The 19280-nt window shown below is 49.6% G+C and overlaps 1 protein-coding gene across 4 annotated transcripts in view; it reads left to right on the top strand.

Annotated features, from left to right (window-relative positions):
* Positions 1-5356: 5356 nt before the first annotated feature.
* Positions 5357-19280, top strand: part of INTS14 (integrator complex subunit 14) — a 25690-nt gene continuing 11766 nt past the window's right edge. Inside the window, exons 1-5 of one of the 4 annotated variants that reach the window (XM_038766950.1) lie at positions 5357-5373; positions 11137-11460; positions 13087-13194; positions 14568-14723; positions 17548-17666. In XM_038766950.1, the coding sequence (XP_038622878.1) occupies positions 11239-11460; positions 13087-13194; positions 14568-14723; positions 17548-17666 (605 nt within the window). In that variant the 5' untranslated portion in view covers positions 5357-5373; positions 11137-11238. Of the gene's footprint in view, positions 5374-7137; positions 7194-11136; positions 11461-13054; positions 13195-14567; positions 14724-17547; positions 17667-19280 lie in introns of those variants that run through there. The other 3 variants (XM_038766949.1, XM_038766954.1, XM_038766955.1) reach the window with 3 other exon arrangements.

Below are 19280 nucleotides of genomic sequence, written 5' to 3'. Positions count from 1 at the left end.
TGAGCCCCTTGTGGGACAGGGACTGTGTCAGCCCACATCCTCTCCCTGGCCCGGAATGCCCTCCCTCCGCCCCACTGTTGGGTAGGGACCGTCTCTATATGTTTCCACCTTGTACTTCCCAAGCACTTAGTACAGTGCTCTGCACACAGTAAGCGCTCAATAAATACGATTGATTGATTGATTGATTGATCATTATTATTATTATTAACGCGCTGTGGGCGTGTCTGCCGCTTACCTTTGACCTCCGGACTTACAGGTGAGTTTGGGGTCGATCCTGGGAGCCTGTGAGAGACGCTTCCCGCGGAGAGGAGACCTCCACCTTGAAATATGTGGCCATCCTCACCCTCCCTCCTCCTGCCAAACTCTTTAAGAAGGGTTGGGTGTGAAGGGCAGATCAACGAAGAATATCCAATCCCCGTCTAATACCTGCAAACCGCTAAGAAGATTAAGATGTATTTTATTGGTTCTGACCCTAAAGCAAAGGACTCTGCTGGGGAATATCCCCCCCGTTAGCCGAGGAATTTTGTGGGTACTCCCGTTGTCCTTTGTACCCATCCCTATTTATTTATTTTACTTGTACATATCTATTCTATTTGTTTTGTTAGTATGCTTGGTTTTGTTCTCTGTCTCCCCCTTTTAGACTGTGAACCCGCTGTTGGGTAGGGACTGTCTCTAGATGTTGCCAATTTGTACTTCCCAAGCGCTTAGTACAGTGCTCTGCACATAGTAAGCGCTCAATAAATACGATTGATGATGATGATGATGATCCCACTCCACTCTCCTGGGAGAACAGGAACTAGAAGAACCGTAAGAGGTCAAGGAATTCCAACCTGTTGCCCCAAGAACCTCCATTATAACCTTTCTGGGTCAGCACAGCTCCAGCCTTTTAGTCCACATAAAACTCCGCGGGGAAAGGAGAATAACAACAACAACAACAATAATAATAATAATAATGGTATCTGTTAAGCGCTTACTATGTGAGAATAATAATAATAATGGTGGTATCTGTTAAGCGCTTACTGTGTGCAAAGCATTGTTCTAAGCGCTGGGGAGGTTATAAGGTGATCAGGTTGTCCCACGGGGGGGCTTGCAGTCTTAATCCCCATTTTCCAGACGAGGTAACTGAGGCCCAGAGAAGTGAAGTGACTTGCCCAAAGTCACACAGCTGACGGCGGAGCCAGGATTAGAACCCATGACCTCTGACTCCAAAGCCCGGGCTCTTTCCACTGAGCTACACTGCTTCTCCAGTTCTGAGGAGGCTTGGGGGGCAGAGCGCAGGGGAATGGCCAGGTTGAGGTAAGCATTCCCTAGTATTAAATTATATAGTATACATCATTTATATTAATGTCTGTTTTCCCCCTCTCGATTGCAAGCTCACTGTGGGCAGGGAACGTGTCTACCAACCCTGCTGTACTTTTCTCTCCCAGGTTCTTAGTACGGTGCTCTGCACACAGCAAATAAGTAAATAAAGTTCAGTAAATAAGCTCTCTGGGAAAAAAACCATTGATTGATTGATTGGTTGACTGATTATTGATCTGGGCCGTAGGGCCTGGGTGACTCGTTGGCTCGGGGGAACCTGGAAGTGAGGCTGATTGAGGGGTCGATTTATTGATCGCCCATGGTGTGGGGTCACGGGGTACGTGCTTTAATCGGAGGAAATTGGAAGGCCGGTTTCACCCCTATCGGTCAATCAAATCAATGATATTTATTGAGTACCTCCTGGGTGCAGAGCACTATATTAAGCGGTTGGGAGAGTCCAGTAGAGTCCCAGCAGTCATAATCTCTGCCACGAAGCGGTTGGGAGAGTCCAATAGAGTCCCAGCAGTCATAATCTCTGCCACGAAGCGGTTGGGAGAGTCCAGTAGAGTCCCAGCAGTCATAATCTCTGCCACGAAGCGGTTGGGAGAGTCCAGTAGAGTCCCAGCAGTCATAATCTCTGCCACGAAGCGGTTGGGAGAGTCCAGTAGAGTCCCAGCAGTCATAATCTCTGCCACGAAGCGGTTGGGAGAGTCCAATAGAGTCCCAGCAGTCATAATCTCTGCCACGAAAGAGGCTTATGCCTAGCCGGGGAGACGGACGTGAAGCAACGTGGCCTAGTGGAACGAGTCCGGGCCTGGGAATCGGAGGACCTGGGTTCCAACCCCAGCTGTGCCGTTGCTTGCTGCGTGACCTCGGGCAAATCACTTCACTCTCTGGGCCTCAGTTTCCTCAACTGTAAAGTGGAGATTAAATCCTAGTCCCTTGTTATTGACAAGTAGGGTGCAAAATAGATTAATCGGTGTAAATCGGCCGCAGGGTTCTTGTACCCAGGGTGGTGACGCAGATAGGAAAAATGACTCGGAGACATGAGTTCAGATAGAGCAGTAAAAAAGGAAAGTGGCTACCTGCCCGTTCACCTCCCGGGAGAGGTACGAGTGACAAGCGGCCCCGATCCCATTCTCACTGTGTCTTTTATTGAGTTACAGCAACATGGGAGCGGAGCGTTTAGGAATTTCAGGAATCCAATTAGGACCGACAAGATGTTACAAATTCTCATTATTCTCTTTTCTCACTGCCTCGTGCAGGTTGTTGTTATCTGCCCCATGGCCTTGCATAGATGGGTGTTACTGGCCTCGAAGACACCTGTTGCTGAGCCTCGCATAAGATACAAAAAAAGGAGTTGTTCTCACGGCCTACACAAAATGGAGTCAGTCATGTCAAGTCCGCTAGTGGACAACATCCCTCTTGCTGGGACTGTGAGCCCCATGTGGGAGAGGAACTGTGTCCTACCACTGTGCTTAGAACAGTGCTTGACTCATTCATCCATCTAGTCATTTATTCAGTTGTATTTATTGAGCGCTTACTGTGTGCAGAGCACTTTACTAAGCTCTTCGGAGAGGGCAGTACCACAATAAACAGACACATTCCCTGCCCACAGTGAGCTTACAGTATAGAGGGAGATAAATTGTTTATGCGTACAGTGGGCAGGGAGGGGAAGGTGGCCGGTCACAGGAGGGCATATTTGAGGGCCGCCCTGGGCCACCTGCTCTCTTTATGTTCCATTTTCAAGGTTTCCTTTGGTAGTGGGAAGTCAGGCCAAGCTGGAAACATGGTTTCCCTTATGTGTCCCAAGCGAGGGCTGTGGGAAAGGTTGAGGGAGAAGCCCCTAGGAACACGACAGTCTCCATTTTTCCTTTAATGGTATTACTAAGTGCCGGGCGCTGTACTAAGCCCTGTGGAAGGTAGAAGCTAATCAGGTTGAACACAGTCCCTGTCCCACATAGGGCTCCCAGTCTTAATCCCCATTTTACAGATGAGGCACAGAGGAAGTGATTTGCCCAGAGTCATGCAGCAGACAAGTAATAATAATAATAATAATTGACATTTATTAAGCCCTTACTATGCGCAAAGCACTGTTCTAAGCGCTGGGGAGGATACAGGGTGACCAGGTTGTCCCACGTGGGGCTCACAGTCTTAATCCCCATTTTACAGATGAGGTAACTGAGGCCCGGAGAAGTGAAGTGACTTGCCCAAGATCAATCAATCAATCAATCAATCGTATTTATTGAGCGCTTACTATGTGCAGAGCACTGTACTAAGTGCTTGGGAAGTACAAATTGGCAACACATAGAGAAAGTCCCTACCCAACAGTGGGCTCACAGTCTAAAAGGGGGAGACAGAGAACAGAACCAAACATACCAACAAAATAAAAAGATAAAAAATAAAATAAAAAGATCACACAGCAGACATGTGACGGAGGCAGGATTCAAACCCATGACCTCTGACTCCAAAGCCCGGGCTCTTTCCACCGAGCCATGCTGCTTCTTGGCTTTAGCCAAGATGGTAGCTGAGTCCTTTGCTGTTTTCATTCGTTCATTCATTCAATCGTATTTATTGAGCGATTACTGTGTGCAGAGTACTGTACTAAGCGCCTGGGAAGTACAAGTTGGCAACATAGCGAGACAGTAGGATTAGAACCCAGGTCCTTTAGACTCCCGGGCCTCCGCTCTACCCAATGGTCCGCACTGCTGCTTCTCTAGATGTTGTACGGAGCCCGCGACACCGGAGTCGTATTTTGCCTTCCGTCGACTTGTTGGCTCGGCCTTCCCCAAGCGCTCTCTCTCTAATAATGACAACGACGGTATTTGTTAAGCGCTTACTAAGCGTCAAGCACTGTTCTGAGCGCTGGGTTAGATACAAGCTCATCAGGTTGGACACAGTCCCCGGCCCACGTGGGGCTCAGTCTTCATCCCCATTTTCCAGATGAGGGTACCGAGGCCCAGAGAACTGAAGTGACTTGTCCAAGGTCACACAGCATCTGCTCCTCCCTGACTCCCTTCCTCTGACCTCCCCCCTTGCTCTCCCCACAGCACTTGTGTATACTTGTACCCATTTATTACTCAATTTATTTTATTCATGTTGCGTATATATCTACCTCTGACCTCCCCCTTCCCCTCCCCACAGCACTTGTGTATACTTGTACCTATTTATTACTCAATTTATTTTATTCATGTTGCGTATATATCTACCTCTGACCTCCCCCTTCCCCTCCCCACAGCACTTGTGTATACTTGTACCTATTTATTACTCAATTTATTTTATTCATGTTGTGTATATATCTACCTCTGACCTCCCCCTTCCCCTCCCCACAGCACTTGTGTATACTTGTACATATTCATTACTCTATTTATTTTATTCATGTTGTGTATATATCTATAATTCTATATTCCTATTTTGATGCTATTGACGCCTGTCTGCTTGCTTTGTTTTGTTGTCCGTCTCCCCCTTCTAGGCTGTGAGCCCGTTGTTGGGTAGGGACCGTCTCTGTTGCCGAATTGTACTTCCAAGCACTTAGTACAGTGCTCTGCGCACAGTAAGCGCTCAATAAATACCACTGAATGAATGAATCTATAATGCTATTTATCTATATTGATGCCTGTCTACTTGTTTTGATGTCTGTCTCCCCCCTTCTAGACTGTGAGCCCGTCGTTGGGTAGGGACCGTCTCTATCTGTTGCCGAATTATACTTTCCAAGCGCTTAGTACAGTGCTCTGCTCACAATAAGTGTTCAGCAAACACAAATGAATGAATGGATGGATGATGAATGAATAATAATAACGGGAGAAGCAGCATGGCTCAGTGGAAAGAGCACGGCCTTGGGAGTCAGAGGTCGTGGGTTCTAATCCCGGCTCCACCACTTGTCAGCTGTGTGACTTTGGGCAAGTCGCTTCACTTCTCTGGGCTTCAATCCCCTCATCTGTAAAATGGGGATGAAGACTGCGAGCCCCACGTGGGACAACCTCATCTCCTTGTGTTCGCCCCAGCGCTTAGAACAGTGCTTTGCACTTAACAAATACCAACATTACAAGCGCTTAGTACAGTGCTCTGCACACAGTAAGCGCTCAATAAATACGATTGATTGATTGATTGATTGATTCTCTGGGCCTCAATCCCCTCATCTGTAAAATGAAGACTGTGAGCCCCGCGTGGGACAATCTTGATTACCTTCTATCCCCCCCCAGCACTCAGAACAGTGCTTGACACATAGTAAGCGCTTAACAAATACCATTATTATTACTATTATTATTAATGATGGCATTTGTTAAGCGCTTATTATGTGCCAAGCACTGTTCTAAGCACTAGGGTAGATACAAGATAATCAGGTTGTCCTACATGGGACTCACAGTCTTCACCCCCCATTTTCCAAATGAGGTCATTGAGGCTCAGAGGAGTTAAGTGACTGGCCCAAGGTCACACAGCAGACAAGTGGCAGAGTCGGGATTTGAACCCACGACCTCTGACTCCCAAGCCCGGGCCCTTTCAATGAATGACCATCTCCCCCTTTTAGACTGTGAGCCCACTGTTGGGTAGGGACCGTCTCTATATGTTGCCAACTGGGACTTCCCAAGCGCTTAGTACAGTGCTCTGCACACAGTAATTGCTCAATCATCATCAATCGTATTTATTGAGCGCTTACTATGTGCAGAGCACTGTACTAAGCGCTTAATAATAATAATGATGGCATTTATTAAGCGCTTACTACGTGCCAAGCACTGTTCTAAGCGCTGGGGAGGTTACAAGGTGATCAGGTTGTCCCATGTGGGGCTCACAGTCTTCATCCCCATTTTCCAGATGAGGTAACTGAGGCCCAGAGAAGTGAAGTGACTTGCCCAAAGTCACACAGCTGACAAGTGTCGGAGCTGGGATTTGAACCCATGACCTCTGACTCCAAAGCCCGGGCTCTTTCCACTGAGCCACAGGGGCAAGTCAAGTGAGTGCTTTAAAGCTGATGCTCAATGAATACGATTGATTAATTGATTGATTGATTGATTGATTACGCTGTTTTCCTTAAACTTTAATTGTGGGTTGTGTGAGGCCTGGAGGGCCTGGTTGCCAAGGCGACGTTGAGGACGGGCCCGGCGAAAAGGGCATCCGGTCTCTCAGCCAATCAGCGGCCTACGTTCCAGGGACCCACAGTGCCCTTCCGGTCCGCGGCGCCCTCGCCCCAACGCTCCAAGGGTCCGGCCCCCGCGCCCGGGGGGAAGGCGTTTCCGGACGGACCTCGTAGACTGTGAGCCCACTGTTGGGGAGGGACCGCCTCTATATGTTGCCAACTTGTACTTCCCAAGCGCTTAGTACAGTGCTCTGCACACAGTAAGTGCTCAATAAATGCGATTGATTGATTGATTGACCCGGTCTCCCTCGCAGACGGCTTAGCCCGGGGGAAGGTCGATGCGGGCGGGCACGGCGTCCCGACGGACGGTTTACGCCGGCGGAACGCAGCCCTCATGGGGGAAGGTTTGAGCGGACGGACCGCGGCTCCCTGACGAAAGGTTCGCGCGGAATAATAGCGATGGCCGTTTTTAAGCGCTTAGTACGTGCAAGGCACTGTTCTAAGCGCCGGGCCGCGGCTCCCTGAAGGGAAGGCTTGGGCGGACGGACCGCGTCAACCTGAGGGACGGTTTTCGCGGACGCACCCCGTTTCCCGGAGGGACGGTTTTCGCGGACGGACCCCTTCTCCATGAGGGAAGGATTTGGTGGACGGACCGCTCCCCTCTGAGGGCCGGTTTGTCCGGACGGACCGCCTCCCCGTGAGGGAAGGATTTGTCGGGCGGACCGTTTCTCTCTGAGGGCCGGTTTGTACGGACGGACCGCCCGCTTCCCCCTGAGGGAAGGATTTGTTGGCCGGAGGGTGTCCCCGTGAGGGGCGGCCGGTGAGTAGTGGGCCTTGCCGGGGCCTTGGGTCCCTTCGGCGACCCCCGACCCCCAGGGGTTGGAGCCGGGCCCTCCCCCCCACTCCCTCAATCGGGCCCATTTCATTCATTCATTCCTTTCATCGTCTTTATTCATTCATTCATTCATTCCATCGTCATTACTCATTCATTCCATCTTCTTTATTCATTCGTTCGTCCACTCCCTCGTCTTTACTCATTCATTCGTTCGTCCACTCCCTCGTCTTTACTCATTCATTCGTGCGTCCATTCCCTCGTCTTTACTCATTCATTCGTTTATTCCGTCGTCTTTACTCATTCATTCGTTCGTCCATTCCCCCGTCTTTACTCATTCACTCGTCCATTCCCCCGTCTTTACTCATTCACTCGTTCATTCCCTCGTCTTTACTCATTCACTCGTCCATTCCCCCGTCTTTACTCATTCACTCGTTCATTCCCTCGTCTTTACACATTCATTCGCTCGTCCACTCCCTCGTCTTTACTCATTCATTCGTTCGTCCACTCCCTCGTCTTTACTCATTCATTCGTTCGTCCACTCCCTCGTCTTTACTCATTCATTCGTTCGTCCACTCCCTCGTCTTTACTCATTCATTCGCTCGTCCATTCCCTCGTCTTTACTCATTCATTCGTTCGTCCATTCCCTCGTCTTTACTCATTCATTCGTTCGTCCACTCCCTCGTCTTTACACATTCATTCGCTCGTCCACTCCCTCGTCTTTACTCATTCATTCGCTCGTCCACTCCCTCGTCTTTACTCATTCATTCGCTCGTCCACTCCCTCGTCTTTACTCATTCATTCGTTCGTCCATTCCCTCGTCTTTACTCATTCATTCGTTCATTCCACTCCCTCATCTTTACTCATTCATTCGTTCATTCCACTCCCTCGTCTTTACTCATTCGTTCGTCCATTCCCTCGCCATTACTCATTCATTCGCTCGTCCACTCCCTCGTCTTTACTCATTCATTCGCTCGTCCACTCTCTCGTCTTTACTCATTCATTCGTTCGTCCATTCCCCCGTGTTTACTCATTCACTCGTCCATTCCCCCGTCTTTACTCATTCACTCGTTCATTCCCTCGTCTTTACTCATTCACTCGTCCATTCCCCCGTCTTTACTCATTCACTCGTTCATTCCCTCGTCTTTACTCATTCATTCGTGCGTCCACGCCCTCGTCTTTACTCACTCATTCGTTCGTCCACTCCCTCGTCTTTACTCATTCATTCGCGCATCCACTCCCTCGTCTTTACTCATTCATTCGTTCGTCCACTCCCTCGTCTTTACTCATTCATTCGCTCGTCCATTCCCTCGTCTTTACTCATTCATTCGTTCATTCCACTCCCTCGTCTTTACTCATTCATTCGTTCGTTCCACTCCCTCGTCTTTACTCATTCATTTGTTCATTCCACTCCCTCATCTTTAGTTATTCATTCGTTCATCCATTCCCTCATCTTTACTTATTTCATTCGTTCGTCCACTCCCTCGTCTTATTCATTCGTCCGTCCATTCCCTCGTCTTTACTCATTCATTCCTTCGTCCACTCCCTCGTCTTTACTCATTCATTCGCTCGTCCACTCCCTCATCTTTACTCATTCATTCGCTCGTCCACTCCTTCGTCTTTATTCATTCATTCGTTCGTCCATTCCCTCGTCTTTACTCATTCATTCGTTCGTCCACTCCCTCGTCTTTACTCATTCATTTGTTCGTCCACTCCCTCGTCTTGTCCACTCCCTCGTCTTTACTCATTCATTCGTTCATCCACTCCCTCGTCTTCACTCATTCATTTGTTCATTCGTTCATGCCACTGTCGTTATTCATTCATTCGTTCATGCCACCGTCGTTATTCATTCATTCATGCCACCGTCGTTATTCATTCGTTCATTCCATCGCCTTTATTCAGCACTTATTGTGTGCAGAGCACTGTCATTCATTCAGTCGTATTTATTGAGCGCTTACTGTGTGCCGAGCACTGTACTAAGCGCTTGGGAAGTAAAAGTTGGCAACATATAGAGACGGTCCCCACCCAACAGCGGGCTCACAGTCTAGAAGCGCTTAGGTCATGGATTCTAATCCCGGCTCTGCCACTTGTCAGCTGTGTGACTTTGGGCAAGTCACTTCACTCCTCTGAGCCTCAGTGACCTCATCTGTAAAATGGGGATGAAGACTGAGCCCCACATGGGACAATCTGATCACCTAGTATCCCCCCCCACCCAGCGCTTAGAACAGTACTTGGCAGATAGTAAGCGCCTCACAAATGCCACATTATCATTTTTATTAGTATTAAATTTTGACCACAGATAGAGACCATCCCTGTCCAACAACAGGCTCACGGGTTAGAAGATTATTGAGCAATTCCCAAGTGCAGAGCCTTGTACTAAGCACTCGGGAGAGGCCAGTTCAGCGGAGTTGGTCAACACGGTCCCTGCCCATAACAAGCTTAGACTCTAAATTACAGCTATAAATCACTGTCGGCATTTATTGAGTGCCCATTAATAGTAATAATAATAATAATAATCATGGTATTTGTTAAGTGCTTACTATGTGCCAAGTGCTGTTCTAAGCTCTGGGGGAGATACAGAGTGATCAGGTTGTCCCACGTGGGGCTCACAGTCTCAATCCCCATTTTACAGATGAGGGAACTGAGGCCCAGAGAAGTGAAGTAACTTGCCCAAAGTCACACAGCTGACAAGAGGCGGAGCCGGGATTAGAACCCATGACCTCTGCCTCCCAAGCCTGTGCTCTTAATAATCGTGGTATTTGTTGCCCTACGTGGGGCTCACAGTCTCAATCCCCATTTTACAGATGAGAGAGCTGAGACACAGAGAAGTGAAGTGACTTACCCAAAGGCACACAGCTGGCATGTTGCGGAGCCGGGATTAGAACTCATGACCTCTGCCTCCCAAGCCTGTGCTCTTAATAATCGTGGTATTTGTTGCCCCACGTGGTGCTCACAGTCTCAATCCCCATTTTACAGATGAGAGAGCTGAGGCACAGAGAAGTGAAGTGACTTACCCAAAGGCACACAGCTGGCGTGTTGCGGAGTCGGGTTTAGAACCCACGACCTCTGGCTCCCAAGCCCGGGCCCTTTCCACTAAGCCACGCTGCAGTGGAGCTGTGGGGCTGTATATTAACGTAAATTTCAGGGAGGGAAAAGCGGCCGAGTGTTGGCAACAAATTGTTGCCAATTTGTACTTCCCAAGCGCTTAGTACAGTGCTCTGCACATAGTAAGTGCTCAATAAATACGATTGATGATGAGTGTGAGGAGATGGACATAAGTGCCGGAGGCCGGGCGAGTCTCGAGAATCAGCGTGGCCTGGTAGCTAGAGCCCAGGCCTGCGAGTCAAAAAGACCTGGATTCTAGTTCCACTCTGCCTCTTGTCTGCCGTGCGACCGTGGGAAGTCACTTCACTTCTCTGGGCCTCGGTTCCCTCATCTGGAAAATGGGGATTGAGACCGCGAGCCCCAGAAGGGACAGGGATTGCGTCCATTCCGATTAGCTCGTGTCTACCTCAGCGCTTAATACAGTGTCTGGCACATAGAGCTTACCGAATACCACCGTGGTTAAGATACCGTTCTTATTGTCGAAATTGTCAGCAGAGGTGGGGAAGAGAGCCCCCTCCCATCATCATCATCAATCGTATTTATTGAGCGCTTACCGTGTGCAGAGCACTGTACTAAGCGCTTGGGAAGTACAAATTGGCAACACATAGAGACAGTCCCTACCCAACAGTGGGCTCACAGTCTAAAAGGGGGAGACAGACAACAAAACCAAACATAGTAACAAAATAAAATAAATAGAATTGATATGTACAAGTAAAATAAATAAATATGCACAAACATATATACCTATATACAGGTATATGTACAAGTTATGTATAGATATGTACAAGTAAAATAAATAAATATTTTATTTATTTCCCACCCACAGCGGCTCGGCCTGCCGGGGCCAAGCCCCCCGCACCGGGTGACGGACACGACCCCCAGTTATTCTCCCTCCCCAACTCCGACCCGCCCAGCGAGCGCGGCCACCATGCCGACCGTGGTGGTCATGGACGTGTCGCTGTCCATGACGCGGCCCGTGTCCGTGGAGGGCTCGGAGGAGTACCAGAGGAAGCACCTGGCCATCCACGGCCTCACCATGCTCTTTGAGCACATGGCCACCAATTACAAGCTGGAGTTCACCGCGCTCATCGTCTTCTCCTCCCTCTGGGAGCTCATGGTCCCTTTCACGAGGGACTACAACACCCTTCAGGTACCGGGGGGACCCGGCGGGCGGGGACGGGGAGGTTCGGGCCTAGTTCCTCACACCCAGCGCGCCGATTCCTTGGAACCAACTGGGAGGTCGGTGGGATTCAAGATCAGCCCCGGGGACTGACTGTGAGGAATTTCGGAGGGACGAAATTTATAAGTTCTCTTACTGTGTGCAGAGCACTGTACTAAGCGCTTGGGAAGTACAAGTTGGCAACATATAGAGACAGTCCCTACCCAACAGTGGGCTCACAGTCTAGAAGGGGGAGACAGACAACAAAACAAAACATATTAACAAAATAAAATAAATAGAATAAATACGTACAAGTAAAATAAATAGAGTAATAAATATGTACAAGCATATATACATAGTGGCTTGAATATAGATAGCACACCCTTCTAAATGTTTATTACAACCAAAAATTTGGTAGCCCAGTTTTCTGGATATGCATATGCTAGGCATCTAAGCATGGGGACTTTCCTTTATTCAGAGCAGTAGTTGCCCAAAATCAATCAATTAATCAATGGTATTTATAATAATAAGAATAAGAATGGCATGTATTAAGCAGTTACTATATGCCAAGCACTGTTATAAGCGCTTGGGAGGTTACATGGTGATCAGGTATTTATCTTCAGAAGTCACTTTTCTGCTCCATAGTTTCCTGATGACATTTTTCATCAGGACATTTCTCAGGGTGTAGATGAGGGGGTTTAGCATAGGGGTTATAACTGTAAAATACTGCAATAGCTTTATCCATGGGGAAGTTGGAGACGGGCCGCATATGCACAAATGTACACGGAATGAAGAACAGGACGATGACAGTGATGTGGGAGACGCAGGTCAAGGGTGCTTTGTGCCTACTCTCTTTACTGTGTGTTTTTAGGGCGCGCAGGATCATAATGTAGGAAATCATCAACATGATGAAGTTTAATAGACAGATCAACCCGCTGTTGGTGGCTACAAAGAGGCCGAGGGTGTGGGTGTCCATTCAGGCAAGGTTCAGTAAAGGGTTCAAATCACACAGGAAGTGATTGATGAAGTTGGAGCCACAGCAGGTTAAATCAACCATAAAGAGAATCTGGATGGTCGCGTGCACCAGGCCTACCATCCAGATGACCCCCACCAGCACACCACACGTACGCCTGTTCCTGATGATCGTGTAATGCAGTGGCTTACATATTGCCACGTAAGGGTCATAATCCCTCACCGTGAGGAGAATAATTTCGGCCCTGCCAAAACTCCTGGGAACTGAGCGGAGCTCGGACTCAGACCCGCAAAGTCGATCGATCGATGCTATTTATCGAGCGCTTACTGGGTGCGGAGCTCTGTGCTAAGTGCCCGGGAGAGGACGGCACACAGGCCAGGTAGGCGTGATCCCCGCCCTCAACGGGCTTCAGTCTAGAGATGAGCTGCCAGACCAGAAGGATGCCGGAAAGCTGGGGAGACCCTTCCGGCCCCCCCCACGGCACCCCCAGAGTCGTTTCTGATCTGACTGGCAAGCACGGTTTCACAGGGTGCCCCACCGTGTCCCCGTCTCGGCGGTGAGGTTTGTGAACAGCTGCCCCCACGAGCCCCCTGAAATGGCGACTGTGGGAAGCGATGACTCGTTTCCCTCTCTCGTCCCGCCAGGAAGCGTTGAGCAACATGGACGACTACGATAAAACCTGCTTGGAGTCGGCCCTGCTGGGCGTCTGCAGCGTCGTCCAGCAAGAGTGGGGAGGCGCGATCCCGTGCCAGGTACAGAGCATCCCCCTTCTGTCCCCTTCCTCCTCCTTCCACCCCCTTCCACCACCTTTCATCTCCTTCCGCGTCTTTCTGTTTCCTTCCACCTCCTTCCATCCCTTTTCACCCCCTTCTGCCAAGCTCAACTCACTAGGCCCCCCGGCAGACTGGTCAGATCCGGTGACCCTTTCCCAGCTGGGCAAGACACACTCCAGCCGGCTTTCTTTTTCCTCATGGAAAGAGCCCGGGCCCGGGAGCCAGAGGATCTAGGTCCTCATCCCCGCTCTGCCACTTGCCTGCTGTGTGTCCCTGGCCAAGTCACTTCACTTCTCCGGGCCTCAGTTTCCTCACCAAACGGGAATCCAGGACCTGTTCTCCCTCCCACTTAGACTGTGAACCCCTGTGTGGGGCGGGACCTCGTCTGTCCTAATGCGTAGTAATAATAAGTGTTTATCAGATACCAAAGATATTATTAATCGCCAAAGAAAGGGGAAAGGCTCCGGTAACGGACTCAGAAACAGCCATGTTACGGGCAGAGGAAAGTCATGGGTTTAGGTACACGCCTGACACTGTCCCTGGAGGGATGTGGGAATCGTGCTTCCAAGGGGAGGGGCTTGAGGGCATCGGGAATTATCCATTCACCTACGGCCCAGGCCTAACCCGAAGGGGTTACCTGGCACCAAACCCTGGGGTTGTTCTGTCTGGGTTTTCTTATGGTGTTTGGTAAGTGCTTGCTATGTGTCAAACCCCGTTCTAAGCGCTGGGTTGTAGGTCGGACCAGTCCCTGTCCCGCATGGCACTCATGGTCTAGGAAGGAGGGAGAACAGGAGCATTTACTGTGTGCAGAGCACTGCACTAAGCACTTAGGAGAGGACGGTACATCAGAGTTGGCGGACATGTTCCGAGCCCACAGTGAGCTGCCGGTTTAGAGGGCCTCTCGGGCACAACGGGATTTGCAGAACCAGGAGGCCTCCTTCCAGCAGCGAGCCGCCATCCGGACAGAGCACGGCGTCGGAAGAGACGGTTTGAAACGGTTTGCCCGCGGGGCCGGCGTCAGCTCAGGGGTGACTATCAAGGCTTGAGTTTTCCTGTCGGAAGCGTGTCCCGGGCACTAGAAGAAGACCCCTTCTAGACTGTGAGCCCATTGTTGGGTAGGGACCGTCTCTATATGTTGCCAAGTTGTACTTCCCAAGCGCTTAGTGCTGTGCTCTGCACGCAGTAAGTGCTCAATAAGTACGACTGAATGAATGAAGACGGGCCAAGTACCACCGTAGCGGGGGCAAAATGATTCACACCCTGGCCGTGCCTTGCTATAATGCTGCCTCGGTATATCGGAATAAAAGCAGTTCCTCTAAAGGGTCACCTCTTTCTCCCTCTCTGTCCCGCAGGTGGTTCTGGTAACGGATGGGTGTCTCGGGATCGGGAGGGGCTCCCTCCGCCACTCGCTGGCCGCTCACAATCCGCGGAGCGACAGCAGCAGATTCCCGCTGCCTTTCCCCTTCCCCTCCAAGCTGTACATCATGTGCATGGCCAATCTGGAAGAGGTAACTCCTTTTGAGCAAGGCCCCGGGGGCAGGGGTGGATCAGGGCGGAGGCGGGCAGGCCAGCTTACCGATGGTCCAGTCGGTCGGTCGTATTTATTGAGCACTTACTGGGTGCAGACCGCGGGGCTGAGCGCTTCTGAGAGGACAGTATAACAGAGTCGGTAGACATTCATTCGTTCAGTTGTATTTATTGAGCGCTTACTGTGTGCAGAGCACTGTACTAAGCGCTTGGGAAGTACAAGTTGGCAACATAGAGTGGTAGTTGGTTCCTTGCCCACATTGAGCTTAGTCAGTCACATTTATTGAGCACTTACAGAGCACTGGACTAAGCGCTTGGGAGCGTACGATATAACAGAGTTAGTCGGAAGACACGTTCCCTGCCCACAATGAGCTTACGGTCTAGAGGGAGACAGTAATATAAATAAATACAGATACGGACACAAGTACTGGATGAGCTGAGAGGGGGTGATTAAAGGAAGCAAATCCAAGTACAAGAGAAGATGAAAGGAGGGCTTAGTCAGGGAAGAGAAGACAGGCCTTCAGAAAGGCTTTGAAGCGGGGGAGAGTTGTCTATTAGATAAGAAGAGGGAGGGTGTTCCAAACCAGAGGCAGGACGTGGGTGAGAGGTCCGCGGTGAGCTAGATGAGATTAAGCTATGGCGAGAAGGTTGGAATTAGAGGAGCCAAGTGTTGGGGCTGGGTTACAGTAGGGGAGCAGCGGGGTGAGGAAAGGGGGGATAAGGTGATTGACTGCTCTCAAGCCGACGGTGAGGGGTTTCTTTTTGATGTGGAGCCTATAGTCTAGGTGGGTCTCGTCCAGGGACCTTTGCGTGGAACCATTTTAAGGATCGTGCCTGGACGTGGGGGTGGGCGGGGAGAGGGTCCGGATAAGGGGAGGAAGACAGTTGGGGGGAACTGGCAAGCTACGAAGTCCTTAGGTGGGACACAATTGGCCTGTCTCGGGTCGGGGGTAATCTGCGGCAGCCCGCTGGGCTGAATATTAATAATAATAATAATAATGGCATTTGTTAAGCGCTTACTATGTGCAAAGCACTGTTCTAAGCGTTGGGGGGGGATACACGGTGATCAGGTTGTCCCACATGGGGCTCACAGTCATAATCCCCATTTTACAGATGAGGTAACTGAGGCTCAGAGAAGTTAAGTGACTTGCCCGAGGTCACACAGCAGACATGTGGCGGAGCCGGGATTAGAACCCATGACCTCTGACTCCAAAGCCCGTGCTCTTTCCGCTGAGCCACGCTGCTTCTCTGAAGCTCTCTCCCGGGCTATTGGAGCAGTGAGCAGTCAGATGTCTGTTTCAGGAGCCAGTTGTCTGCTCAGCCTGTGGTTCAGAAGATGCCCTCTGATTTGGGGGCCCGCGGTGGGCTGCCGTAGTGAGGCCGTTAGTTCCTCGGGGCTGTCTGAGCCTCCATCTTTAGAGCCATTCGTGGCCAGGATCGTAATATTCCCCCCGACACACACACCAGACAACCTGTTAATAATAATAATAATAATAGTGGTATTGGTTAAGCGCTTACTGTGTACCAGGCACTGAACTAAGTGCTGGGGTGGATACAAGCAAATCGAGTTGGACACAGTCCCCGTCCCATGTGGGGCTCACAGTCTTAATCCCCATTTAATCCCTATTTTAGACTGTGAGCCCACTGTTGGGTAGGGACCGTCTCTATATGTTGCCAACTTGTACTTCCCAAGCGCTTAGTACAGTGCTCTGCACACAGTAAGCGCTCAATAAATACGATTGATTGATTTAACAGATGAGGGAACTGGGGCCCAGAGAAGTGAAGTGACTTGGCCAAGGTCCCACAGTAGACAAGTGGTGGAACCCATGACCTTCTGACTCCCAAGCCTGTGCTCTATTATCCACTGGGCACTCAAGCAGCCTAATTTGCTTGTATTCACCCCAGCGCTTAGTACAGTGCCTGGTACATAGTAAGCACATAAGTACCACAATGATTATTAAGAGCCGAGAGTGAGCCCGGGGTGCCCGTGGGCTCAGAGGCAGGATGGGAGCGCCGAAAATGGTCTCCTCTACGATCAATGTGGTATTTATTGAGTGCTTACTGTGTGACTGAGCAGAGCACTGTACTGAGCGCTTGGGAGAGGGCAGTACAACAGAGTCGGTAGACACTTTCCCTGTTCACAACAGGGAAGAACTGGGGGCAGCAAGATTCTTTTCAGAAGATCAACCCGCCTCCCTCAAGCCCAATCCCAGTCCTCAACAGTCCCCATCTCCGGGATGAAGGAAGTTGTGGTTTCACCGGGGGAATTTTTTCCAATTTAACCTCCAGCCCAGACTGCTGTAGCGGTTACAGGTTAGGTCAGACACAGTCCATGGGGCTCACGGCCTAACTAGGATGGGGAACAGGTATTTTGTCCCCATTTTACAGATAAGGAAACTGAGGGGCAGAGCAGTGTTGGTTTTGTTCTCCGTCTCCCCCTTTTAGACTGTGAGCCCACTGTTGGGTAGGGACTGTCTCTAGATGTTGCCAACTTGTACTTCCCAAGCGCTTCGTACAGTGCTCTGCACACAGTAAGCGCTCAATAAATACGATTGATTGATTGATTGACAGGTCCAAGGTCACCCAGCGGGTAAGTGGTGGAGCGGGATTAGAACCCAGACCCTCTCGGCGCCCGGGCTCTTTCCACTGGACCCCACCTCTTCACAGCCGGACTTCCCTGGCAGTCACCCGGGCTCCGAAGGGAACTTTGGTCTCTGTCTTTCTGAATCCCCCGGGTACCGACGACCTCATTGGACGGCGGTCTTTGGCGCGTCTTTGAAAGAGGGAATTTCCTTTCCTGTGCAGCTGCAGAGCTCGGATTCGTTAGATTGCCTGGAGCAGCTCGTCGACCTGAACAACGGCGAAGGGCAGATTTTCACCATCGACGGCCCCCTGTGCCTGAAGAACGTCCAGTCCATGTTCGGGTGAGTTGGCGAGAGTCCCTCCGCGAGGCTCGCTCGTGATCGCCCGCCGCTTCCCCGAGGTCGAGGCGAAAGTGCCCGGCGCGGGCACCCATTTTCAGACCTCCGCCGTTTTCTCCCATTTTCAGAAACCCCATGGGGTTGAACTCCGCGGCCTGCCACCTCCTGCTCTCCCTACGCCCACCGGGACCCAGGCTTTCAAGGCTGAGCCTTTTCCAGAATTGAGAAGCCTAGTGGAAAGAGCACAGGCCCGGGCGCCAGAGGACCTGGGTTCTAATCCCGACTCTGCCGCCGGCCCGCGTTGTGACCACGGGCAAGTCACTTTGCTTCTCCGGGCCTCAGTTTCCTCATCTGTAAAATGGAGACTCGATCCTGTTACCTCGTACGGAAACAGAGAGCCCCATGTGGGACAGGGTCTGTGTCCAATCTGACTAGCGCGTACCTGCCCCAGCGCTTAATACAACGTTGGGCACATAAGTGATTAGCAAGTACGACAATAATAATGATAAATATTTAACCAGACTAATTCATAATTATTATGGTTGAGCCCCCAGCGCTTAATATAACGTTGGGCACTTAGATGATTAGCAAGTACGACAATAATAATGATGAATGTTTAATCAGACTAATTCATAATTATTATTCTTGAGCCCCCAGCGCTTAATATAACGTTGGGCACATAAGTGATTAGCAAGTACGACAATAATAATGATAAATATTTAACCAGACTAATTCATAGTTATTGTGGTTGAGCCCCCAGCGCTTAATATAACGTTGGGCACATAAGTGATTAGCAAGTACGACAATAATAATGATGAATATTTAACCAGACTAATTCATAATTATTATGGTTGAGCCCCCAGTGCTTAATATAACGTTGGGCACATAAGTGATTAGCAAGTACGACAATAATAATGATGAATATTTAACCAGACTAATTCATAATTATTATGGTTGAGCGCCCAGTGCTTAATATAACGTTGGGCACATAAGTGATTAGCAAGTACGACAAATAATGATAAATATTTAACCAGACTAATTCATAATTATTATTGTTGAGCCCCCAACGCTTGATACAACGTTGGGCACGTAAGTGATTAGCAAGTACGACAATAATAATGATAAATATTTAACCAGACTAATTCATAATTATTATGGTTGAGCCCCCAGCGCTTAATATAACGTTGGGCACATAAGTGATTAGCAAGGACGACAATAATAAGGATAAATATTTAACCAGACTAATTCATAATTATTATGGTTGAGCCCCCAGCGCTTAATACAACGTTGGGCACGTAAGTGATTAGCAAGTACGACAATAATAATGGTAAATATTTAACCAGACTAATTCATAATTATTATGGTTGAGCCCCCAGCGCTTAATATAACGTTGGGCACACAAGTGATTAGCAAGTACGACAATAATAAGGATAAATATTTAACCAGACTAATTCATAATTATTATTGTTGAGCCCCCAGCGCTTAATATAACGTTGGGCACACAAGTGATTAGCAAGTACGACAATAATAAGGATAAATATTTAATCAGACTAATTCATAATTATTATTGTTGAGCCCACAGCGCTTAATACAACAATGGGCACTTAAGTGATTAGC

Source organism: Tachyglossus aculeatus, chromosome 26 (genome assembly GCF_015852505.1).
Source record: "Tachyglossus aculeatus isolate mTacAcu1 chromosome 26, mTacAcu1.pri, whole genome shotgun sequence".
Lineage (NCBI taxonomy): Eukaryota > Metazoa > Chordata > Mammalia > Monotremata > Tachyglossidae > Tachyglossus > Tachyglossus aculeatus.
This window is presented reverse-complemented; position numbering and strand designations above follow the sequence as displayed.